At 49.7% G+C, this 27,203-nt stretch overlaps 1 protein-coding gene across 1 annotated transcript in view; it reads left to right on the forward strand.

Annotated features, from left to right (window-relative positions):
* Positions 1-27,203, forward strand: part of LOC134658397 (microtubule-associated serine/threonine-protein kinase 3) — a 119,830-nt gene that overhangs the window by 80,838 nt on the left and 11,789 nt on the right. The window contains exons 23-30 of the mRNA XM_063514080.1: positions 1,865-1,986; positions 3,047-3,186; positions 5,593-5,719; positions 7,150-7,378; positions 8,915-8,986; positions 10,144-10,269; positions 16,592-16,689; positions 17,400-17,543. Coding sequence (XP_063370150.1) covers positions 1,865-1,986; positions 3,047-3,186; positions 5,593-5,719; positions 7,150-7,378; positions 8,915-8,986; positions 10,144-10,269; positions 16,592-16,689; positions 17,400-17,543 — 1,058 coding nt within the window. The remainder of the gene's footprint in view (positions 1-1,864; positions 1,987-3,046; positions 3,187-5,592; positions 5,720-7,149; positions 7,379-8,914; positions 8,987-10,143; positions 10,270-16,591; positions 16,690-17,399; positions 17,544-27,203) is intronic.

The raw sequence follows: 27,203 nt of genomic DNA on the forward strand, positions 1-27,203 counted from the left end.
AAAAATATAATGGGCAATTTACCAGCGCAGCGCATAAATGCTGATTTTCCATTCACGTCAACAGCTGTTGACTTTGCAGGTCCTTATTTAATAACAGATCGCCGTGGACGTGGATGTAAAATCACTAAATGTTATCTGTGTCTATTTATATGCTTAAGATATAAATGTGTTCATTTAGAAGCTGTTAGCGACCTGTCTAAAGATGCATTTGTGCTGGCACTCCGCAGATTTATCGCCAGGCGCGGCAGACCTGCGGAGCTGTTTTGTGATAATGGTAGAAACTTTGTAGCTGCAGCCAAAGAGATAAATGATTTTTTTAAGTTATATGAAAACGATATATCTGATTTTGCAGCTGGTCAAGGTATAAAATTTAAATTTGCGCCAGCTTATGCTCCTAACTTTAATGGCTACGCGGAGGCCGGCATTAAAAGCGCCAAATTTCACCTCAAACGAGTTTTGGGCAATACACACCTTACCTTTGAGGAACTTTCGTCTCTTTTTAGCCAAGTGGAGGCAATTTTGAACAGTAGGCCTCTCTGCCCACTCTCCTCCTCCCCTAATGACTTTTACCCCCTTACTCCCGGGCACTTTCTCATTTTTAGGCCGCTCACGTCGCTGCCGGCTCCGCCACTGCAAGACCGGAACCCGAACCGCCTGGACCGCTTCCTGAGGCTAGAACAGCTGCGGCAACACTTCTGGAAACGCTGGTCGACCGAGTTCGTGTCCCTACTGCAACAACGCTACAAGTGGCGCGAGAGGCAACGCGATCTACAGCTCGGAGAGCTCGTACTCATTAAGGAGGAAGGCTTGCCGCCTTTGCTATGGCGCATGGGCAGAGTCGTCAAACTATATAACGGAAAGGATGGCGTGCCGCGCGTAGCTGACATCAATACCGCTAGAGGGATAGTCAAGCGAGCACTCAACCGAATATGTCCGCTGCCTGTACAACAGAGAGAGTCCTGAAAGACCCTCGGCTTTCAGCGTCCCGGAGTATGTTAGCGCTGTTGGCAGCACCGCCACCTTCGAGCCAACCAATGATGTGTTAGAACGCAGCCCTGCATCTCCAGGATGCCAACATGCACGGCGAGGTCAGCGGCCAACCAGAAAGCGCGATGCTGGCGCCAGAGTTTCGCCTATGCAACGCATCTCCAGGCAGCGCGCCGCAAGCACACTCTCTTGCATTCTAACCACCGTACCCATCGCGCGTGTCCTAGACAAAGAACCTTATATATTGTACTCATTGAATACCATTAAAAATGGTAATTTAATTTAACATTTGTTTTATTTAAATAGCGCCAAAAGGGCGCAAACAGTATCTATTATGTAATTGAATGTGAGCGTTTTCCAAAAAAAGTGTACATTTCATTCATGTCTTCAAAATATTGACTTCTTGGGCTCATTTTACTCAGAATCATTTGTACATTGTCCCAAAATTTTGTATGAAAATTTTTTTTTCCAGTGCGTCACGTTCATACAAATAAAAAAAAATCATACAAGAATGTGACGATCAGGAAAGAAATTTTTGGACACATTTTTTTATGTATGAGGCGTGAATGTACAAATGATTCTGAGTAAAATGAGCCCAAGAAGTCAATATTTTGAAGACATGAATGAAATGTACACTTTTTTTGGAAAACGCTCATGTATTAGTGTAAGGCCTGAGTGGAGGCTCGAGTTGGGCATGCAGCGGGGCGGGGCGTGCGGCGTGCATGTTAAACAAATGCAAGCGTATAGGAGCGGCCTTAGTGCACGCTGCTCAAATCACTTGGGAGCTCGACGCCACGCTGCACGCCCCGCCGAACGCTCCGCTTCGAGCGTCCACTCAGGCCTTACACTTAGTTGAGTAAGTGATAATATGTGTCAGATGATAATCCCCGGCGGGTCGGGGTCGACGGCGGAGTCCTCGCAGACGGATTCGGACGACGTGTCGCCCGCCGCGCGCCGCCGCCCCGCGCTGCGCCCCCACCCCGCGCAGCCCGCCCGAGCGTGAGTCACTACTCTCACTAGTTTCACTACACACACAACACAACTACCCTCATACATCATTTATTTTTGAAGTGAAAACTTATTTAGCGGCGCTGTGCACTTTTTGAGGTGGGGAAAAAATGTTAAACTCGCGACAGACGTCTTACGGTCACGTGACCTGATCGAAAAACTTACAATGTCAATGAGTTTTTCTTTATTGATTTAAATGCCATCTAGTGAGTTTCCCTCTTAAGTGGTATTAATATAACTCGAGTACTAACAGTGATGTGCTTAGGGGTTTCAAGTAATGCGACGAAATAACGCTAGATGGCGTTAACCTCAATTATACATAGTGCTGCAGACATTTTGCACTAGTCATTGAGTTTTCACTTCTGGCGGCACTCCCGGAGTGCAACCCGTTGTTTTTTTTTTCGTGATAAACTTAGTGTACAGTGTACATACAAAAGTAACATTATAAAGTATAAAAACCTACATAATTACATATGTCACGAAATGGGCTCGCCTCAGCATAATGCTGACCCGAGAATCAGCGCTGGTCTTCTGGCGAGTCCATTTGTGGGCCACGAACGCAGCTGTACGGCACGGCCTCCTAAAACTGAACGCATCCACTTGCGGTGGCTGCCAGCGCCATCTGGCCTACGGGTATGACAGATAACCTAATAGGCAATGCCGTACAACTCGTACAAGGTGCTAAAAATAACAATTGAGAATACTATAACTAGAACATTTCAAGCATAAAGTCACTCATTCACTTACGTTTACTTGTGGTTCAAAATTGGCTCCGAAATGAATTTCTTTCATTAATTAATTTATCCTTGGAGGATATAATCAAACGGAGACGCCATGTCTGTAATTTTCTGTACAAAACAGTCTGCCGATTTTTGCGGGGGAGGGGAACGTCAAATGTATGCGTAACGTAAAAATAGCCATGTCAGATAAACGTCAGTCCATACATTGTGTATGACCGTTGGCCGCCTATTTTCGACAGAGGGGAAAGCCTGTTAATGGCTACTCCGTTTAGTTGTATCCTCCAAGAATTTATCAATATGCCTTCCTCCAGATCTGACGCGCCGAAAAAAGAGGCGAAGAGCGTGGACAAGCCTGATCGTCCGGAAAAGACGAAACCGATGGCGCTCGTCGCACCGAAGGCGATGCGACGCTCGGCCTCCACCTCCGGACTCTCCCTGGTTATACATCCAGGTAAGCTTTCGGCTATCTAAATCATTTTTTCTCAAACATGCAATGAAATGTCGTCGCTCCGGGCGTTATATCAGGCTTCGAAGTATCACGTTTAGGGCGGAGCAACTCCAGAGAACTGTAAAGGAAATTCATACGAAATTGAAGGCCTAGGCCGGGAAGTAATTTTTTTTTAAATTCTAATGTAAACATGGGGTCTGGGTCTGTGTCCATGAACAGGCTAAACAGCCGATTTTTTTTATTTTTTTTTATTTATTGGTGAATGAATGGTTATGGGACCAAAATATCCGTGTTAACGCCTGTTATACACGAACGTACTGATATTAAGAATACGAATCTGTATGATTCAATGTGTTGATGAATAAATTTAAAATCTTGTCTATACGTCAGTCACCAGAGACCATAGACAATATTTAAAATCCTCTGCCTTTATTTTATTTATTGAAATTGAGATTCTTATTATCAGGTTGTGTATAATGGCCCTAATAGGGTCTATTCGAACACTACACACGCGAAATACGGACGACTTCCGTAAAAAAAAAAAACATTATGGCGGGATTGGAAGGAAAATTAAAAAACTTTTGTCGTGTAGCTATTTGTGGTTGATATTTATAATTTGTGTTTTTGAGTGGTGATTTTTTTTATTTCATTGCATATGTTTGAGAAAAGCACTATACATGCCTAGCCGTGAAAAGGTCTTGCCGACTTCGTATCACTATCCGGCCTCCCTACGGTCGGCCGTCTATACCTACTCACCCGGCAAGCCCTTCTGTCCCGGCGTCTGCAGTAATGTACTATTAATTTATAGAAAAACGGAAAAATTCCGGTTCGTACCAATGAGTTTTTCGGAACTTATGTACGAAATATCATTTGATATTTACCAGTCGCTTTTCGGTGAAGGAAAACATCGTGAGGAAACCGGACTAATCCCAATAAGGGCCTAGTTTACCCTCTGGGTTGGAAGGTCAGATGGCAGCCGCATTCGTAAAAACGAATGCCACGCCAATTCCTGGGATTAGTTGCCAAACGGACCCCATGCTCCCATGAGCCGTAGCAGAAACGCCAGGATTACGCGAGGAAGATGAGAAAAATGGAAAAATTAGTATTGTAGGAAAAACGAAATTGCAATCTCTCTGAATATCTGTCCACCGGCTCTGACCAACTGACTTATCGAAACTTACTCGACCCTCGGTGGATCTTGGCGTCACTTCCCTCTACATTTAAATATTTTTCTACTCCCGTAGAGACAAGTCTTTAGTCTATTCCCCAAAAAAGAATTTGTGCATACACGCAGTATCTTTTTGGCGATTTTACGATACTTCGTGTAATGACCACTTAAAAAATATTGAATGAAATACAGTGTTGCCAACCTTATTTTAAATGTCATCTCTGACAAATAAGTGAACCATAGACATGTTTTTTTTTTTAATTTCATTCAATCATTCATTATTTTCCCGCCCGTACCCTCCATTTGATACTTCTTGATTTAAAAATATTTGTTAAATTTACAATTTTATTTCAAAGTAAGTGCTTGGTCGTAGAAAAAGTATTGTATGCAACGTTGTTTAACTGAGTCAAAAAATACTCGTGGCGTCTTTAGTAACAATTTTCGGCTTCGCCTCAAATTGTTACTCACGCCACTCGCCTTTTTTGACCTCTCTTAAACAACGGTTGCATAATAGTACATTATTGTCGAGGTTCGGAAGTAGCTACTTGCTGGCTGAGGATTCGTTTTAAACGGACGACCTTGGGAGTCCGTTTAATTGAATCCGAAGCCAGCAAGTAGCCTTCCAACCGAGTCATATATAGTGCTTTTCTCAAAAATGGTGCAAGAAATAGAAATATTTTACGGAAGCAACGTTCTAATTTTCACATAAAAAAGTAGTACCATTACAAAGATTTGCTTGCCGCCTTTAAAAAAAAACATGTATTTTTCTGCTCAAAATACGCCAACCTATTTGAGACACCTAAATAGTCGCGGTACCAACATTAAGCCTGTAACAGACTATCGCACCGCACCGCGACCTTGGAGCGTCGCACCCATAAGTGAGAGCGAGAAAGAGATAATCTGTTTCACGCTCTCACTTATGGGTGCGACGCTCCAACGTCGCGATGCGGTGCGATAGTCTGTTATAGGCTTAAAGCTGATCATCTGTTTGGCTGTTTAAGGGACCTATGCCTTCATTTGATATGGCCATTTAAAGTTTTAAAAAGTTTGGAACTCGTTAAATAATGGAATTTGTATGCAACATTGCAGTCCTGAAATCGAGACTGCAATGTTTTTAACTTTTTAATTTTTTGAATGACCATAAACTACGCACTTCGCGACCTATTTTTTAACCGGCAACGTCGACTTTGCCGTCCATTTTTGAGAAAAATACTATTTCTATATTCCCTTCGTGTTAACAGCGGAAGACACCGGCACGCATGGCGGCGCAGGCTCGCCCTGCGCTGGCAACACGTCAAGCACCAACTCCTCTCGAGACTCCTCGCCGTGTCGCGACCCGCCTTCGCCGTTCGCACATCATAACCACTCGTGAGTATTTTTTTTTTTCTTTATTTAGAAACAAACAGTCTCTTATAGTAATACATTATTACAATGAAGGGTTATCAGACTTATAGACCTACAGTTTCCTTAATTAGAATATATATTAACCATATAACTTATATAAGTAGTACTAAACTAAATAGATTTCAAAGTTGAAATGAAATTGAAGTTACAATAATAACAAACTAAAAGTGCACTTAGAGTTAACTAATAATAAGTATTGTGGTAGCGTTAGACCAAGATAAGTCTGCAGCGATTTTGATAGCCCAGACTGTGCAAGTGTTATTTTAATCGTCAAACTTCTATGAAATTATGACGTTTAAATAACACTTGCACAGCCAGTGTTGTCAAAATCGTTGCAGAGTTATCTTGGTTCAACTCATAGTCATTTTACACCATGATTTTTCGAATTTCGGCGGACAACGAATGTGACCATTGGGTTTAACCCACCTGAATTGTTGGGATTAATTTGCCACAAGGATACTAGGCTAGGCTAATGAAATTTTCACATGGCGACCCTGCCAATATTTAAACTTATTGCTTTCGTTATAAACCTTGGTCTTTGTAGGGGTCGTGCTTGTCGAAAAATCTGATAGCTGATAATTTGTGGAATAGAATAGAATGTGTTTTATTCGTAAACACACAGACAATAGATATACATAAAAAGAACATAGTTTTTTTTATGATATAGGAGGCAAACGAGCAGACGGATCACCTGATGGTAAGCGATTACCGCCGCCCATGGACACCCGCAACACCAGAAGGGTTGCAAGCGCGTTGCCGGCCTTTAAGATGGGAGTACGCTCTTTTCTTGAAGGTTTGAAGGTCGTATCGGTCCGGAAATACCGCAGGCGACAGTTCATTCCACATAAAAAGAACATAGTGAGAATAAAGCGTCACGAAATGACCTCATCTCGGCATGTTACCAGCGACTTCCAGCGCTGATCTTCCGATGAGACCATCAATTGAATAATTGGTGACAAGAAGCTAACGGGTAAGCTTCAGTCTTTGGCCCATCGGCGGAAAGTCGCCAGTCTGTCGGTGTTCTACAGATTGCACTTCGGGGAGTGTGCTCAAGAGCTACACGAGCTTATTCCACCGTCCCCATTCTACCATCGGACTTTTAGACGCACGGCCGGTTTCCATCCTTACTTGGTAGATATTCCACGAATCCGCACGAAGCGCTTTGCTTCCTCTTTCCTTATGCGCACTGCCAAGGAATGGAATTCCTTGCCGGCGTCTATATTTCCAAGCTCATATAACCCGGCAACCTTCAAATCAAGGGTGAACAGGCACCTTCTGGGCAGACTCGCTCCATCGTAGGCCACGTCTTCGCCCCGGCTAGTCTGTGGCCATGAGTAAGCCCATTTTTAATAAAAAAAAAATTGTGTATTTGACTGACTTTTTTCGTGTCACAGGCTGATCCAGTCATCGAAACCGCCGATCGTGGTCCGTCGCGGCCCCCGCGGCTTCGGGTTCACGATCCACACGGTGCGCGTGTACTACGGCGACACGGACTACTACACCATGCACCACCTGGTGTCGGCCGTCAGCGAGCAGGGCGCCGCGTGGGCCGCGGGGCTCCGCGCCGGGGACCTCATCACGCAGCTCAACGGCGAGTCCGTGCAGGGCCTGCTGCACACGCAGGTCGGTCACTGCGCCACGCACACTCACATGTACCATATACAGGGTGGCGCATTCAGATCGGTCAGTATGGGAAAATCTGAAACTATAAGACATACGACGATCTCTTCTTAGGAACCATGTCATCGATTTTAGTAACAAGAAAAACTGCATTCATACATTTAAAAAAAATGTGTACTCAGCTCGGGAATCGAACCCAGACGTTTTGAAAAAAAAAAATCCAAAATTATTTCTATTTAGATATCGATTGTGTAGGTCTTAAGCAGTAAATGTTACTATGAAACATGATGTCTGAAATGAATAAAATGCATTGTTTTCATATCCTTTAATTTATTTTAGTATGTTTTCGAAATGGCCACCATTTTTTTCAACACATTTTACATAAAAAAGATTTAAATGTATGAATGTAGTTTTTCTTGTTACTAAAATCGATGACATGGTTCCTAAGAAGAGATCGTCGTATGTCTTATAGTTTCAGATTTTCCCATACTGACCGATCTAAATGCGCCACCCTGTATATACCCTGGCATGAGTATATGAGTGCATCAGTATATAGAGATTGGTAGCGTGTAAACGCAGGTTGGTGCCATCTCTTCACGTGCACCATATACGCCACGCACACCCTCTCACATGTACAGTCAGCAGCAGAAGTTGCTAAGCGGGCGAGGTGTTTAAAATTACTTTTGTACGTTACGTTAGTATTATAATTACGACAAAACAAACAAACAAAACAAAATACATATACCCTAGTAAGTATATAGAGATAGTGTGTCTTTACGTCCCACGCCACATGGCGACCCTGCCAGTGCGGCCTTGGCAGTGTGTTGACGCAGGTCGGTGCCATCTCTTTTGACTGCCCGATCTTCTCTCATCCTTTCGAGGTGATTTTAAAAATACGTATTCATCATCTAAACCAGCGATCGGCAACCTTTTAGGGCTTGTACACAAATCACGCGAGGTTCGATAGGGGAGGGAGGAGTCACGAAAAAATCACGACAGATCACGTTGGGGGAGGGGGGGTATAAGGAGACCTCACGTGTATTTTTCTACAATGAACGAAACTAAGAAAAAATACCTACCACATCATGATTAGATAGTTTTTCTAGGTTTCGTTAAACATAAATCTAACTCCGCACTTCAAAATAGCTCGCTATTATCTTATTTTACGAAATTTTGGAGCGCGTAACTTAAAATTAGGTCGAATGTAAAAATTAAAAAAAAAAATACACGTGAGGTTATGGGGGGGGAGGGGGGTTAACCAAAAACCTCACCAAATATCACGAAGGGGGAGGGAGGGGTCAAAAAGTAGCCGAAAACACCTCGCCTGATTTGTGCACAACCCCTTAGCAGCCAAGGGCCACATAGGTAGTTAACGAAGTTGACGCGGGCCGCACTTTGTTAATATTTATGACTTTATCAGACATTGTCGTTTGTCAATATTACATACAAAATAGCCAGGGAGGCTCGCGGGCCGCAAGTGACAGGTTCACAGGCCGCAGGTTGCCGACCGCTGATCTAAACGATTGTGTCTGTACGCAGGTTCTCAGGTTACTCCTGGCGGCGCCGCACGCCACGCTGCGCGCCACGCCGCTTGACCAGACCACCATACAGGTAAACTTCACTTCGGCATATTGGGAATTTTGGCACTCTTCGTCATTTCCATGGAAAAGGTTCTTGGCTTGTCATATTTAATATATCAAAATTCATAATAACCGTCTTGAATTATATTCTGGCAAAAAAATAGAAATTAAAAAGTGGGAATACTGTAGTGTCGTCCTTTTCAAATCAATCTAAGAAAAACGGGACGACAACGCAGTGTTGTCACTTTTTAATTTCTACTCTTTTTTGTCAGAGTATAATCGACTTATTCGTTTCAATGTCGATGGATTAATAATTGGATAATGGTGGAATTCATTGGTTTGCATCTTGTAAAAATTATGAGGTGATTATTAAATATATCGCTTGAACATGTCGAGCAATCATCGACTTTATAAACCTGAGTGACCCGGGTTAATATATTTACGTCACCCTAGGCCCGTAAGTGGGATTTTCTCCCCGCTACGCGAGGAGATAATCGCAAGACGTAAAACTTTAGACAAACCACGGGCGGTAATTCGTAAAGCCCCAGATCGCATATTTATGGCATACACCTGCGATCTGAAGCATTCACGAATTCACCTCCCTAGGTGTACTATAAATAGGTGATTATTATTTAATTGGGAGGTTAAGTTTTTTGAAGTGGGCTAACGATACGACTCTAATAATGTCCTGTAAATATATTTTGGAACGTTATTTTGTAAAGATATTTGTGGACTATTTCTTCAGTTTGAAATTTATTTACTTTAATATAAAATAAATAAGTTTGAAATACGTCAACATACGATAGTGCGTAACGATTCATCGCCACACCACGCCTGCTCGCGACTATTTGCACTGTTAATCAAATATGAAATGTAACTACTCTGTAGAAGATTCAATTTCCTTTAACTGCTTGAGTTGAAATACCTTGGAGAACTTGGGAGTAAAGAGTACGGTATACGCAGGCAGGGCCGTCTTAAACTATGCTCGGGCCCCTGGGCACATAAGAATTTGGGGCCCTTTTGGAAAGTAAAGAAAGCTAATTAAACTAATATTTTTTTACTATGATCCTGTGTTTATTATGGGTAATAAAATATACTGTTACTGTCCGTCCTCGGGGGCTCCCTGAGGATGGGGGCCCTGGGCACGGGCCCCGTGTGCCCTTATGGTAAAGACGGTACTGTACGCAGGCGGGAGGGAGACGACGAATCGGTGGCGGGCGGCGCGCGTCGGCACCGCCGCGGCCCCGGCCCAGACGACGATGCTCGTTGTTCAGGAGGATCTCTACTAAGAGGGCCTCGCAGGAAATGCATCAGGTACCATCGCACTGTTAACTGCACATCGGTGGACCTTATGCCTTTTGTAATAAACAGAGATCGGACAAATTTGCGACATTGCTCGCAATAATGTGGACATGACTCCAAAATTGATTAAATAATTAATCATTTAATTAATTTCTTACCTGAGGTTTAATTTTGATTCCTAATCAATAAAAAACACAAAGATTTCTTATAATGTAAATTTATTAAAGAAATTAATCAGTATGTTTTCCAAATTTTCTGTAGGTACTCATTTTTTTATATCAATAATATATTTAAGTGCTATTTATTGACGCGGGAACAAAATTAAATCTCAAGTAAAAAATAATTAAATGATTAATTATTTAATCAATTTCGGAGTCTTGTCCACATTATTGCGAGCAATGTCGCAAATTTGTCCGATCTCTGGTAATAAGGCTCACCGATGTACAGTTAGGACTGCTGCTGTTTGTACGACTCACATACAAGACATCCTCCAGACTGAGCATAGTAGCGCTACTCCCTCTGCCACAAATATACGGTAATTTTACTCCATTTTCGAGTCAGTGTCTTTGTGTGACGTCCGTGTCTTTGAACGGACCAATCACGGCACGGGACTCGCTCACCTCGTCCCCCGCACCCCAGTATTTTTGGCAGCATCGGTTTCATGAAATAATTGCTCTAAACTCCGTCTAGAGGGGTCCTAGTCTATGGTACGACTTCATTCGTTAACTGTTACATCTCACATGGGCCATTCGGACTACGGTGTTATTCATAACAATTAAATAAAAAAATAAAAAAACCCCTACCCAATTATGCCAAAAAATGCCTTACATCATTTTGGAAAAGATCTTCAAACTGCTGGATCGATTTTTATCAATCATACCTAAGAAACACCGCAAGGAATTTCGCTTTCGCATAAAAAACCGCATCGAAATCGGTCCATCCGTTTGAGAGCTACGATGCCACAGACAGACATTGGCGTCAAACGTATAACACCCCTCTTGCATCGGGGGTTAAAATTGGAGTTGGATAATAGTCTAGTTCATCTAATCTTATGACGTTGCATGTATATTCATAGTCCTTAACACATTCTCTGCCAAGAACACGATGTGTTTGTGTGTTCATTTTGTGTTGAAAACGGGGCCTCCGGCACCGAAAGTGTTAATTTGGGACCGGAAGTGATATAAGGCCGGCAACGCGCTTACAACCCCTCTGGTGTTGCGAGTGTCCATGGGCGGCGATAATCGCTTACCACCAGGTGATCCGCCTGCTCTTATGCCTCCTATATCATAAAAAAAAAGCGGCCAAGTGCGAGTCGGACTCGCCCATGAAGGGTTCCGTATTTAGGCGATTTATGACGTATTAAAAAAAAACTACTTACTAGATCTCGTTCAAACCAATTTTCGGTGGAATTTTACATGGTAATGTACATAATATATTTCTTTTTAGTTTTATTTTAGAAGTTACAGGGGGGGGGGGGACACACATTTTACCACTTTGGAAGTGTCTCTCGCGCAAACTATTCAGTTTAGAAAAAAATGATATTAGAAACCTCAATATCATTTTTGAAGACCTATCCATAGATGCTCAACACGTATGGGTCTGATGAAAAAAAAATTTTTGAGGTTCAGTTCTAAGTATGGGGAACCCCAAAAATTTATTGTTTTTTTTCTATTTTTGTGTGAAAATCTTAAGGTGACGGTAGAGGTGGGTAAATTTTCAGATTCTGTCAATTTACCCCATTTCACACACAAGCGCACTTCACGCACACTACCTCACTTTACTGGGACAGGTCACTGACCCATCAAGTTTTTTTTAAGATAGCGTTTTGAGTTTAGTGGCCTCCTTTTAGGAAAAGCGTTCCATTGAAAGAAGAAAGAGAAACAATACATTTAATCTTGCTTTCCTTGTCTGTTCATGTCACACGTGACGTATTTAAATTCTAATAATTCATTTGGTTGTTGACAATTTTCTACATTATGGCTTTGTCGAGATACGCGTTTTCTAAAGTTAAACCGAATAAAACCAGATGTCATTAAGTCAGATGTAAAATTTTATTTACTACTCTATACGACTTTTCATAAGGCTCAAAATCAATTAAATGAGAATTTAAATAAATAAAGTTCCGGCAGGGTGCAAAATTTAATTAAGGCGGACAAAATAAAATTTGAAAATATATGGAAACAGTGTTGGCTAATGTACCCCTTTTGTTTCACTATTAAAATAATACAATTAAAATAAAAAATATTATACCGGTATTCCACCGGTATTATTTCAGTGCTGAAGCGATTATCTTCGATCGTAGCCTTGATAATGTAGGTGTTGATAGTTACTTACGGCGGTAGGAGCGGCAATGAACCCCGTGCAGAGTAGAACGTGAGGTGCGTTGGGATAAGTGCACATATCTACTTATAATTCTTTGGCTGGTTGGTAACCCTCTATATTTTATTTTTTGTTTTACTGTTATTAGGTTAAGGGAGTTTTAGGGAGTGAAAAAAAAAATGATTTTCGTTTTATGCGCTCGCGTGATTGCCGATGGATTATAATTAGACAAAAGAACTTGTTTTTCACGCATCGAATGTAGATCCCTATGACACATCCTCCAAGTCTTCTCCAATAATGTTTATACCGTATTTTAATTACCTACCTTAAATGTTACATTTCTAAATATTTTTTTTGTGCTATACATACTTCAAAAAAATCGCTGGAGCGTGCGAATTGCAATTCCGGCTCGTACCAATGAGTTTTTCGGAACTTATGTACGAAATATCATTTGATATTTACCAGTCGCTTTTCGGTGAAGGAAAACATCGTGAGAAAACCGGACTAATCCCAATAAGAGCCTAGTTTACCCCCTATGGGTTGGAAGGTCAGATGGCAGTCGCTTTCATAAAAATTAGTGCCCACGCCAATTTATGGGATTAATTGCCAAGCGGACCCCAGGCTTCCATGAGCCGTGTCAAAATGCCGGGACAACGCGAGGAAGATGATGATGATGTGACACATACTTCCAAAAAAATCTACAAATATTTTACGTGACAACTGCTTATAAGTAAATATTATGTAGGTACACTTATAAAGTATAAAGTAGAAAATATCTTATAGGTACATAATATAAAAACCGATCATGTACGAGTAGGATTCACTATGGGTTCCACAGTTACACATTTTTATTGCATATTTTTTGTTTAAGACCAACTCACCTATTATAGGACATAGGTCTTCCATTAATCTTTTGGCGTTGAACTATTTTTTGTATATGTATTTATGTAATACAATTCTGAGTTAGGTTATGGTACATTTTTGCTCACCTACTTATAATTATGTATTATATCTGATATGTCACATGATACCAAAAATCGCCGCAAAGTTAAAAGTTCATTTATTTACGTTACTCATCTTCGGATCACCGACTTACTACTTCCTTACTTGACATATGTGTACTAAATTTCAATTGAACTAGTCCAGTAGTTACGGTGAAAATTGGCTTTAACAAAATGGCAGACACACGAGTGATCTTATAAGGGAGATTATTTTCCTTGAGTGAATGGTATGCATTTACCCCAATGCACCTCACGTTCCACGCGGCGCGGCGTAATCTGGCCCCTATTTCACCACGGTGACAGGTACGACAAAACATCGCTGTTATTGACGCCATAGGCATCCATGGACTACAGTTACCGCTAACACTGATTTAAACTTTCACGATTTTTACACATTATTAAATTGTACAACGGAACCGCAAAACGTTCAAGCGGATAAACAAGACCAAGTGCGGGTAGTTCGAAAAACTCGCGCGGTTAGAAGATGCTGATGTCAACTTAAGCCAGTCTTCTCCGAGACCACGGGGACAACGCCGTCCTCGAAACGTCGGAGGTAAATCTTAAAACTTAGATACGCGATTAAGTCCCGTTGTACAATTTAATAATACAGTTACCGCTTACCATCGGGCGGGCCGTATTCGTGTTTGCCACCGTCATTGTACCTATTATTAAAAAAAAACTTTATTATATCGGATAAAACAGACATTTCTCTCGCAAAAAAATCTTGTGACAATTGTCACAAGATTTTTCAAAGAATTTTCGGTAAGTCTTGACAGGAAATGAGTTCTGTGTCGCAATTTCGATACAGTTGCCGTGTTTCTTGTGACAATTGTCATTAGCTTCGCAAAATAAGAATTTTTTAGTGGCAATATAATGGAGTTTATTTATTTATTAAAATGTTGGTGGCAAACAAGCACATCGCCCGTCCGATGGTAAGCGGTTACCGTAGCCTATGGAGGCCTGTGACGTCAGCAACAGTGATGTCGACAACTGTCGCACCTGTCACCGTGGTCGTGGTGAAATAGGGGCCAGTAAGTACCTAATAATCGCAGTGATCTTAAGTGTCACAGACCCTACTGGCGCTTAAGTCCTTTATGACAATTTCTGCCTATTTTAAATTGTTAAAAAAAAAAGAAACCGAATAATTATATCGGACTACCGAATTTTCACGAGAATCAGTTGAGAAATGTGATATGCAAAGGAGAAGAATTCGGACATACGAAAGCATTTTTGCCCAAGTTGAAACGGAGACCTTCGCCAACGCTCGGTCAATGATGGTTTAGGTAGAGCTAGCTGCAGAGAAAAGGTACCACCCCTGCATACAATTATCTATCTGGTCGTACCTTTTCTCTGCAGCTGACTGTACACCTATAAAAATGGTTGTCCCTGCTGTAATTTTATACCGGTACCGTACTTTGTATTTCAACCGGTATAGTTTTACCTTCAAAACGAACCGGTATTGATAAATAATAACGGTACCATACCGCTTATACCGTAAAGAAAGCATGATGCAGTCTCTGCTTTGCACAATTATTGTGTGGACAAAATTCTTATAATCACCGAAACATACATACCTACGCACATAATGTCATTGAAATAAAACATTGTTATTTTATAGTAAATTTATATAATACTCGATATATACACATAACAATAACCAGACCGCAGCGGTATTAGCCTGTAAGCTTCATCTCTTGTCTCCAAATCCGCAAAAACTAGTTAGTACTAAATGCTGGTCTTGCTGTTATTTTATTCTTGAAGATTATGGCTTGTTTCTTGATTATTGAGAACAGCACGTAATCGCACACATATAGACGGAACGAACGGCAACAAAGTAGGTGTAGACACTAAGACTTTCAGGTATTAAACGAATTACGCTTCGTATTAATAGGTAAGTAATATTTAAATGAATATATAATATTCTCTAACGTAAATACAAGATTACAATTGACATCAAATGTCATTGACGTACAGAAGTCATATACTTTTTTTTAATGACGCAAAATTGATACCAGCATAATGAAAATCAATCCCAATCAGTAAAACGAGTCTTTAAACTTTTTTCATTTTAAGCGGGTTTTGAAGGAACAAGTTACTTAAATTCAATTGTAATCGTATTGTTTTAGGATAGTTTACTGCTGTTTTCGATCGTTACGACCTGTAAATAACAACAAATCAAATTTTAAATAAATTAATTTACCCTATTTTTTGAAATACAATTTATCTACTGGTATACATTTTCGTATGCGTATATGATGAAATGTCTAAATAATGTCAAAAACGAGCTACGACGAAGTACACGTCTGCTTCGATCCAAGGCCAGCGGCCATCTGACTCGAAGAAGAATTTTGAGTGATGTCGTCAATGTATGGAAATTGTACGAAAGTTTACATTTGGGATTGAATTTCTGTGTTGTATTTGTGAGTAAAAATATAAGTAGATAATAATTTGTTAGTTTAGTTATCTAGCTTTCAAAATCACACAACAACTCAATTACTGTTAAAGGCAAAACTGTAATGCGTGTTGCTCAAACGGAACTCCATATTTTGATTTTTGGATACTTTTAGTGTCGATTTGTAGAGAATTACAGCAAATAAAAAATATTATGCCGTGAAGAGCCGGTACACGGCTTCTTCGTGAACAAATTTACGTATAATTTAATGCAGTTATTAAACATTTCTTGAACAAATTGATTGCACAAAGTGAGCTCTAAATCGAAAACGTCATATACCGTCCCCTTAATGCGGTTCACAGAATACATCTACTTACCAAGTTTCAACAGTATAGTTCTTATAGTTTCGGTGAAAAGTGACTGTGACATACGGACGGACAGACGGACAGACAGACAGACATGACGAATCTATAAGGGTTCCGTTTTTTGCCATTTGGCTACGGAACCCTAAAAAAGGTTGGTGACCATTAGGATTTTTTTGGTTAAGAACAGTTTTTTGGTTATACCTTAAGTTGCAATAGAGTGTCTAGAGTGGAATGTGAATTGTGATATCTTGTAACAGATGGTGTCAGGGGTGGAGCTCGCGTCGCCGTCGGCACCTTCGTCGCCCTGCGGCGACAGTCCGCTGCACGCGGCCGCCACCACCACGCACTACCAACGGTATGGTTTAACACGACAGACCCGTGCGAAATCGCCTTATCATACAATACTAGTCCTCATTTTCCTCTCTGGATATTAACTTTAAGATTGGAAAATATTTTGACACAATTTGTTGTATATCAGCCACAGCTATGCCCCTGCGTTTGATTTTTTTCCAATATTTAATTATTATAAGAGTTAGAAGCATTTAAACATTTGTATGACATCTGTTTTTCGTTACTAATTTATACAATAATAAAAAAATCTAATAAAGTAAATTAAGTAAAACGTAGAGGTATAGCTATGGTTAATATACATCAAATAATGTAAAAACATTTTCCATAATGTCAATATCTTCTTCTCTGTCGCACCGCTCTTGACAGAGCGGTCGTGGTCACGTTGAGGCGTCCGCATCGATAGTAGAGGCGGACACAGCTCTTCGCACAATATACAGAGAGGAAAATGGGGACTACGTTTGTATGCAGAAGCGGCTGTCCCCTTTCCTCTAAATATTCCTCCATTGTGACAGACTAAATACGTGTTTTAACTTGTAAATTCCAGTAGTATCAAAACGTAGTAAATGACACTTCTCGGTACGAAGTGAAACATGTCGAGCGTTTTTCGACTTAAAATACGTGAGTGACCCGTTTTTAATATATTTACTATGTCTTTGTCTCACGGAAGTTTTGTTATTAAAATTGCTAAGTATCAAAACGAACATTGTATTGTAGGCCGTCCTCGCTCCACGGTCTGAAGCACAAGCTGGTAGCGGGCGGGGCGGAGGTCCGGCGCGCGTCGCTGCAGCACATGCCGCTGTCGCCGCTCGCTCGGACGCCGTCGCCGTCCCCGCAGCCCCCGCCGCAGTCGCCCACCAGGTAACACCTCGCTCCACGGTCTGAGGCACAAGCTGGTAGCGGGCGGGGCGGAGGTCCGGCGCGCGTCGCTGCAGCACATGCCGCTGTCGCCGCTCGCTCGGACGCCGTCGCCGTCCCCGCAGCCCCCGCCGCAGTCGCCCACCAGGTAACACCTCGCTCCACGGTCTGAGGCACAAGCTGGTAGCGGGCGGGGCGGAGGTCCGGCGCGCGTCGCTGCAGCACATGCCGCTGTCGCCGCTCGCTCGGACGCCGTCGCCGTCCCCGCAGCCCCCGCCGCAGTCGCCCACCAGGTAACACCTCGCTCCACGGTCTGAGGCACAAGCTGGTGGCGGGCGGGGCGGAGGTCCGGCGCGCGTCGCTGCAGCACATGCCGCTGTCGCCGCTCGCTCGGACGCCGTCGCCGTCCCCGCAGCCCCCGCCGCAGTCGCCCACCAGGTAACACCTCGCTCCACGGTCTGAGGCACAAGCTGGTAGCGGGCGGGGCGGAGGTCCGGCGCGCGTCGCTGCAGCACATGCCGCTGTCGCCGCTCGCTCGGACGCCGTCGCCGTCCCCGCAGCCCCCGCCGCAGTCGCCCACCAGGTAACACCTCGCTCCACGGTCTGAGGCACAAGCTGGTAGCGGGCGGGGCGGAGGTCCGGCGCGCGTCGCTGCAGCACATGCCGCTGTCGCCGCTCGCTCGGACGCCGTCGCCGTCCCCGCAGCCCCCGCCGCAGTCGCCCACCAGGTAACACCTCGCTCCACGGTCTGAGGCACAAGCTGGTAGCGGGCGGGGCGGAGGTCCGGCGCGCGTCGCTGCAGCACATGCCGCTGTCGCCGCTCGCTCGGACGCCGTCGCCGTCCCCGCAGCCCCCGCCGCAGTCGCCCACCAGGTAACACCTCGCTCCACGGTCTGAGGCACAAGCTGGTGGCGGGCGGGGCGGAGGTCCGGCGCGCGTCGCTGCAGCACATGCCGCTGTCGCCGCTCGCTCGGACGCCGTCGCCGTCCCCGCAGCCCCCGCCGCAGTCGCCCACCAGGTAACACCTCGCTCCACGGTCTGAGGCACAAGCTGGTGGCGGGCGGGGCGGAGGTCCGGCGCGCGTCGCTGCAGCACATGCCGCTGTCGCCGCTCGCTCGGACGCCGTCGCCGTCCCCGCAGCCCCCGCCGCAGTCGCCCACCAGGTAACACCTCGCTCCACGGTCTGAGGCACAAGCTGGTAGCGGGCGGGGCGGAGGTCCGGCGCGCGTCGCTGCAGCACATGCCGCTGTCGCCGCTCGCTCGGACGCCGTCGCCGTCCCCGCAGCCCCCGCCGCAGTCGCCCACCAGGTAACACCTCGCTCCACGGTCTGAGGCACAAGCTGGTAGCGGGCGGGGCGGAGGTCCGGCGCGCGTCGCTGCAGCACATGCCGCTGTCGCCGCTCGCTCGGACGCCGTCGCCGTCCCCGCAGCCCCCGCCGCAGTCGCCCACCAGGTAACACCTCGCTCCACGGTCTGAGGCACAAGCTGGTGGCGGGCGGGGCGGAGGTCCGGCGCGCGTCGCTGCAGCACATGCCGCTGTCGCCGCTCGCTCGGACGCCGTCGCCGTCCCCGCAGCCCCCGCCGCAGTCGCCCACCAGGTAACACCTCGCTCCACGGTCTGAGGCACAAGCTGGTAGCGGGCGGGGCGGAGGTCCGGCGCGCGTCGCTGCAGCACATGCCGCTGTCGCCGCTCGCTCGGACGCCGTCGCCGTCCCCGCAGCCCCCGCCGCAGTCGCCCACCAGGTAACACCTCGCTCCACGGTCTGAGGCACAAGCTGGTAGCGGGCGGGGCGGAGGTCCGGCGCGCGTCGCTGCAGCACATGCCGCTGTCGCCGCTCGCTCGGACGCCGTCGCCGTCCCCGCAGCCCCCGCCGCAGTCGCCCACCAGGTAACACCTCGCTCCACGGTCTGAGGCACAAGCTGGTAGCGGGCGGGGCGGAGGTCCGGCGCGCGTCGCTGCAGCACATGCCGCTGTCGCCGCTCGCTCGGACGCCGTCGCCGTCCCCGCAGCCCCCGCCGCAGTCGCCCACCAGGTAACACCTCGCTCCACGGTCTGAGGCACAAGCTGGTGGCGGGCGGGGCGGAGGTCCGGCGCGCGTCGCTGCAGCACATGCCGCTGTCGCCGCTCGCTCGGACGCCGTCGCCGTCCCCGCAGCCCCCGCCGCAGTCGCCCACCAGGTAACACCTCGCTCCACGGTCTGAGGCACAAGCTGGTGGCGGGCGGGGCGGAGGTCCGGCGCGCGTCGCTGCAGCACATGCCGCTGTCGCCGCTCGCTCGGACGCCGTCGCCGTCCCCGCAGCCCCCGCCGCAGTCGCCCACCAGGTAACACCTCGCTCCACGGTCTGAGGCACAAGCTGGTAGCGGGCGGGGCGGAGGTCCGGCGCGCGTCGCTGCAGCACATGCCGCTGTCGCCGCTCGCTCGGACGCCGTCGCCGTCCCCGCAGCCCCCGCCGCAGTCGCCCACCAGGTAACACCTCGCTCCACGGTCTGAGGCACAAGCTGGTAGCGGGCGGGGCGGAGGTCCGGCGCGCGTCGCTGCAGCACATGCCGCTGTCGCCGCTCGCTCGGACGCCGTCGCCGTCCCCGCAGCCCCCGCCGCAGTCGCCCACCAGGTAACACCTCGCTCCACGGTCTGAGGCACAAGCTGGTGGCGGGCGGGGCGGAGGTCCGGCGCGCGTCGCTGCAGCACATGCCGCTGTCGCCGCTCGCTCGGACGCCGTCGCCGTCCCCGCAGCCCCCGCCGCAGTCGCCCACCAGGTAACACCTCGCTCCACGGTCTGAGGCACAAGCTGGTAGCGGGCGGGGCGGAGGTCCGGCGCGCGTCGCTGCAGCACATGCCGCTGTCGCCGCTCGCTCGGACGCCGTCGCCGTCCCCGCAGCCCCCGCCGCAGTCGCCCACCAGGTAACACCTCGCTCCACGGTCTGAGGCACAAGCTGGTAGCGGGCGGGGCGGAGGTCCGGCGCGCGTCGCTGCAGCACATGCCGCTGTCGCCGCTCGCTCGGACGCCGTCGCCGTCCCCGCAGCCCCCGCCGCAGTCGCCCACCAGGTAACACCTCGCTCCACGGTCTGAGGCACAAGCTGGTAGCGGGCGGGGCGGAGGTCCGGCGCGCGTCGCTGCAGCACATGCCGCTGTCGCCGCTCGCTCGGACGCCGTCGCCGTCCCCGCAGCCCCCGCCGCAGTCGCCCACCAGGTAACACCTCGCTCCACGGTCTGAGGCACAAGCTGGTGGCGGGCGGGGCGGAGGTCCGGCGCGCGTCGCTGCAGCACATGCCGCTGTCGCCGCTCGCTCGGACGCCGTCGCCGTCCCCGCAGCCCCCGCCGCAGTCGCCCACCAGGTAACACCTCGCTCCACGGTCTGAGGCACAAGCTGGTGGCGGGCGGGGCGGAGGTCCGGCGCGCGTCGCTGCAGCACATGCCGCTGTCGCCGCTCGCTCGGACGCCGTCGCCGTCCCCGCAGCCCCCGCCGCAGTCGCCCACCAGGTAACACCTCGCTCCACGGTCTGAGGCACAAGCTGGTGGCGGGCGGGGCGGAGGTCCGGCGCGCGTCGCTGCAGCACATGCCGCTGTCGCCGCTCGCTCGGACGCCGTCGCCGTCCCCGCAGCCCCCGCCGCAGTCGCCCACCAGGTAACACCTCGCTCCACGGTCTGAGGCACAAGCTGGTGGCGGGCGGGGCGGAGGTCCGGCGCGCGTCGCTGCAGCACATGCCGCTGTCGCCGCTCGCTCGGACGCCGTCGCCGTCCCCGCAGCCCCCGCCGCAGTCGCCCACCAGGTAACACCTCGCTCCACGGTCTGAGGCACAAGCTGGTGGCGGGCGGGGCGGAGGTCCGGCGCGCGTCGCTGCAGCACATGCCGCTGTCGCCGCTCGCTCGGACGCCGTCGCCGTCCCCGCAGCCCCCGCCGCAGTCGCCCACCAGGTAACACCTCGCTCCACGGTCTGAGGCACAAGCTGGTGGCGGGCGGGGCGGAGGTCCGGCGCGCGTCGCTGCAGCACATGCCGCTGTCGCCGCTCGCTCGGACGCCGTCGCCGTCCCCGCAGCCCCCGCCGCAGTCGCCCACCAGGTAACACCTCGCTCCACGGTCTGAGGCACAAGCTGGTGGCGGGCGGGGCGGAGGTCCGGCGCGCGTCGCTGCAGCACATGCCGCTGTCGCCGCTCGCTCGGACGCCGTCGCCGTCCCCGCAGCCCCCGCCGCAGTCGCCCACCAGGTAACACCTCGCTCCACGGTCTGAGGCACAAGCTGGTGGCGGGCGGGGCGGAGGTCCGGCGCGCGTCGCTGCAGCACATGCCGCTGTCGCCGCTCGCTCGGACGCCGTCGCCGTCCCCGCAGCCCCCGCCGCAGTCGCCCACCAGGTAACACCTCGCTCCACGGTCTGAGGCACAAGCTGGTGGCGGGCGGGGCGGAGGTCCGGCGCGCGTCGCTGCAGCACATGCCGCTGTCGCCGCTCGCTCGGACGCCGTCGCCGTCCCCGCAGCCCCCGCCGCAGTCGCCCACCAGGTAACATCACGTTGAAACCATTGAACTGTAACTAAATTATAATATCAGTTAAGTATGTGATGTCCATCATAATCATGGTGTAAATGTACACATGTGTACAAACAGTAACACTCCTAACTGTACATCGGTGGACCTTATTACAAAAGGCACAAGGTCCACCGATTACAGTTAACAGTGTGGGCGATGATACATACCACATAATATAAAAATTTTACCTTCCAATAAAATTATTATTATGTTTCCTTCCACGTCTGAGATCTTCATTGAGAGCGTAACGCCTCCGGTGACCGATAGATGCCGCTAGCGTCTATGTAGTCGCTCCGCCGCCTCGCCGTGACGTAGTTCCGCTTCCCTTTCCTGCAAACAGACGCCCGCCCCCCGCCACTCGCCGCCGCTATGTCATTGTTGAGAAGTACCGTCGGTATAAAAGTAGCCTAGTAGCCTGCCAGGAAGGCATTACTCAGATCTCAGACGTGGAAGGAAACATAATAATAATTTTATTGGAAGGTAAAATTTTTATATTATGTGTTCCGTTCCACGTCTGAGATCTTCATTGAGACCTGTTTATTATCTCCTGGTGGCGAGTCAGCGGGCGCGCAAGCGTTAGGGCTACACCTACTGTCATATAACTCAGAGAAAGAATAAATATATACGCCTTATTGCAACCCATGAAATCACAATAACTCGTTATAATGATGCATTTACAGGAAATTGAGAATTCAAACTGTAATCCCAGGTTCGAATCTGACGTTAAACTGGTTTGAGAGATTTCTCATTCGAAATCGCATCCGATCCGCAGAATCTTGGCGATAGGATCGTCTAAAGAAAGAGTCATGTTCCCAATTAACTTAAGCCAAAATATCGCTAAGTAATTGGATAGTTTTCCAGCTAATTTAGTGATTAGGTACATCATGGATCGAAAGCAATCGTAGGCGAGGCCGGATTGGATGAGACTACTGTGTCTGAAGGAAATAAGCGCAGTGTCCCCTAACATTTTGTGTAATTCTCACAAGTTGACGTACCCAGACTACCTACTGGGTCTATACTTTATTCCGAAGCTTCTAAGAGAGTCCAGTCGGTGAGACACGTTATCTGGTTTAGAACCGAATTTCGGACACAAAATAATAGCGTCAAAGTTATCTGTGTAATTGCCTGGGCTACAGTGTAGTAGGGTAAGGTCATTGACCCTGCGGCCTGATGCTAACAGTAAAGGTGCAGCAGCTCTTCTATATAGGTACGTTGTAGGATTATTCAAGTTAGGGCAAGTAATTTGAATAAGATTTCTCGCGTCCCAAGCTGGTGGTTTGGGAGGCGCGGGTCTCGCTATTAATGATGATGGAAGAAGGCATAGTGTCCGATAGTGGTTCACATACAGCACTTGTTACAGGCTTCTGAACAAGTATAATACTGAAAGCTAACATGGAGAATAGAAATAGATGTCTGAGATAGCTTGCTACTTCACTGGGTATTAGAGGTACCTGGCAGTCGATCTCATTTTTGATGCACCATGAAGATCATTTCTGCATTGTGGGCGTACAGCGACCTCGACAAGGGGACGATCTAGGGAGTGCTCCCCGGTACTGGTTTTCTAGACAACCAGTACCGGAACCGGAAATACCCGGTTATCGCCGGCTCGGTGTTGGAGCGTCCTATCTGACAGGAGCTACGCCTCGATTCTTAATGTCGTTGACTTGTAAGGGACGGTGGTCTGACGTTGTGTTCACTAGGACCGCCAGTAAATTGCAAGCTTACCACAGCTGCGAGAAAGCTCTCCTCATCACGCCGTCACAGTAAACAGACTAGCCTGGGAGGTGGAGATATCCATGCCAAGTTGTATCACCGGCAGCTGCCAAACGCGTCGTGGTAGCACTTCAAAGAGTCGGTTAAGACATACCGTGGTACAGTGCGAGGGCTCTCGAAAGCGGAGAGGCCGACCAACAGGTGCCTATCAGGCGAAGATAGTCTCGGCGGCTTCTGGGCGCAGCTGCCACTCGGGGGACGCAGTGACTTTTTGATAAACCGTCGCCTTTGGGGGTTATACCGACCTGGTAAGTAGCAAGGAACCAGCGCGAACTATAGACGATCTGCTGGCATCAGCAGTTTTTTCGACAACCGTAGTAACGGTTGTATGTTTGTAGTACACTCCTGTCGGCAGCGCTGCAGGTGCGGCCCGTTAACGATTACTCTCCACTTGAAGGGCCTCACTTCGTACATTGTCTACCATTATTAACGGACTACAGGTATAAGGTGAGGACTACGACGGTGCAATCTCCATAAACTAACGTTTGCGAATTTGAGACTGAACAGGAGGCATCGAGTATAGTTTCTGTTAGAAACTCGGCAGCAAGGCAGGTCTGTATGTTGAGAAAACGAAAAACCTTCAGTCAAACTTGTATAGGAGCATGGTAGCATGCTTTTAAGGAAATCGCACTGATGAAATCAAGTCTAAAATCGATTTTGGCGCTTTGCTTAACAAAACTGTTTCGATAAAATCGAAGACAGACAGATGGAAACTGCTGTACGGATATGATGGTCGTTCTTGTCTACGTGACAGCGTGATAAAACGGTGTCCGTCACTTTCTTTCCCACGGTGTTAAACAGTGACAGTTATTTTATCACGTGGATAAAGATGGATAAAGCTATCCATAATAGGCTGGCTGGAGTCCTCCTGGCCCCTTTTTCTTGGCACCGAAAACACAAGCTCGTTCAGGCGCAGCGGGTTTATTTGTCCCATTTTGTTTATTAGGGGCTTGGCGAACGAGTTCGTCTTTGTAAGACGGAACTTAAGCTGGAGAGCGCGGGCAAGCAGAGAGATAATTATGTGAACACTGCAAACCTTTTCAATGCCTTCAACCTCGGTTTTGAGCGGAGCACACGGGACCTTGTCTGCCGTCGCCTTGGCGACGGAGGAATCCTTAACCGAAAGCAAGAGTTCAGCGGTCTGCTCGTGCTGTTGCACCATAGCTATAAGCGCCTGCGTACCTCAATGGGGCCATGTGGACAGGGAAAACTGGTACCGTGGTACACGTGGCGCCGGACGGCGGCGGCGTGGCGCCCGGCCGGCGTCGGCTTGGCGGGCTGCATCGACGCGGCCGCTGGCGATATCATTGGGAACGGCAACAGGTAAGTTTTCTTACGAACAGAACATGGGTGCCATTGCAAAGGACGACAGCGTCGTACTTGCAGCATCGACGTAATTGCCGGCGCTATCATGGCAACCGCCGCCGCTCGGAAGGTGCCGGTGCGTGAGGTGGGCGGCGCCATCATGGCGGCAGCCACCGCCAGCTCGGGAGGCGCCGGCGCGTGACGCGAGAGGCGCCATCGTGGCGGCAGCCATCGCCAGCTCGGGAGGCGCCGGCGCGTGACGCGAGAGGCGCCATCGTGGCGGCAGCCCCGCCAGCTCGGGTGGCGCCGGCGCGTGACGTGAGGCGCCATCTTGGCGGCAGCCACCGACAGCTCGGGTGGCGCCATCGTGGCGGCAGCCACCAACAGCTCGGGAGGCGCCGGCGCGTGACGCGAGAAGCGCTATCGTGGCGGCAGCCACCGCCAGCTCAGGAGGCGCCGGCGCGTGACGCGAGAGGCGCCATCGTGGCGGCAGCCACCGACATCTCGGGAGGCGCCGGCGCGTGACGCGAGAAGCGCCATCGTGGCGGCAGAGGCGCCGGCGCGTGACGTGAGAGGCGCCATCGTGGCGGCAGCCACCAACAGCTCGGGAGGCGCCGGCGCGTGACGCGAGAACCGCCATCGTGGCGGCAGCCACCATCAGCTCGGGAGGCGCCGGCGCGTGACGCGAGAAGCGCCATCGTGGCGGCAGCCACCGCCAGCTCGGGTGGCGCCGGCGCGCGACGCGAGAGGCGCCATCGTGGCGGCAGCCACCGACAGCTTGGGAGGCGCCGGCGCGTGACGCGAGAGGCGCCATCGTGGCGGCAGCCACCGCCAGTTCGGGAGGCGCCGGCGTGCGACGCGAGAGGCGCCATCGTGGCGGCAGCCACCTACAGCTTGGGAGGTGCCGGCGCGTGACGCGAGAAGCGCCATCGTGGCGGCAGCCACCGCCAGCTCGGGAGGCGCGTGACGCGAGAGGCGCCATCGTGGCGGCAGCCACCGACAGCTTGGGAGGCGCCGGCGCGTGACGCGAGAAGCGCCATCGTGGCGGCAGCCACTGCCAGCTCGGGAGGCGCCGGCGCGTGACGCGAGAGGTGCCATCGTGGCGGCCAGCTCGGGAGTCGCCGGTGCGTGAGGCGAGAGGCGCCATCGTGGCGGTCAGCTCGAGAGGCGCCGGTGCGCGAGGCGGGCGGCACCCTTGTGGCGGCCCGCCACCGGCTCGCAGGTGCGTGAGGCGAGAGGCGCCATCGCGCCGATGCGCATGATGGACGTTGAGGCGTCGATGCGCGTGGCGGGCAGCGCCACCGTAGCGTCTTTCGCCGGCACTTCGGCGTGGCGGCTGGCGCCACCATGGTGGCGTAGTTGCACGCAACATCACGGCGACACTGTTGCCCGACGCCTTGATAGACGGCAACCGGCGCGGCGAACGGCCCCGCCGCTGTACTAGTAGTGTTTCCACAGAGTGGCTTCCACGTAACTTACCTTCCTTCCACTTTGAGCAGTCGAGATGCAGTAGCGTGCTCCTCGTGGTCTGGTCCGCCTTCACCTTGGCGCCAGGACGGGACCGAGAGGTTCGCGATCCACCCGCGCCGCGACCGCAGCAACAGGAGCGAGCGCGTGACGTCTCTCGGAGTCCCGCGGACCGGAAGGGCCTGCGCCGCGACACTTCGGGCGCCGGCCCGCAGCGTCGCGGCGTCTCGGAGTCACCTCGGACGACAAGAGAAAGTCGACGGCGCCGACGCGGCGAACGACACGAACTGTCGCGTCGGAAACTAACAACACGAGGTAATACTCCCGGGCTCCGAGCACGAGCACCGACCTCGGCCGACACCTGCGGTAATCGGACGAGAACCGGGGCTTTAGCGTCCAAGTAGGCATTCACAATGCGCTTCCGAACGCCAAATACAGCTAGAATATCATTAAACTGCCTTACCAGATGGTTTGAGACAATCCAAACCTATCCTATTGCAGCGCGGCCCCGGCACCCCACCGCGCCGGGCCGGCCCCGCTCCCCGCGGCAGGCACGATGACGCACGTTCCTCTCCGATGCGGATTCCTACTTC

The sequence above is a fragment of the Cydia amplana genome, chromosome 22 (genome assembly GCF_948474715.1).
Source record: "Cydia amplana chromosome 22, ilCydAmpl1.1, whole genome shotgun sequence".
In the NCBI taxonomy this organism is placed as follows: domain Eukaryota; kingdom Metazoa; phylum Arthropoda; class Insecta; order Lepidoptera; family Tortricidae; genus Cydia; species Cydia amplana.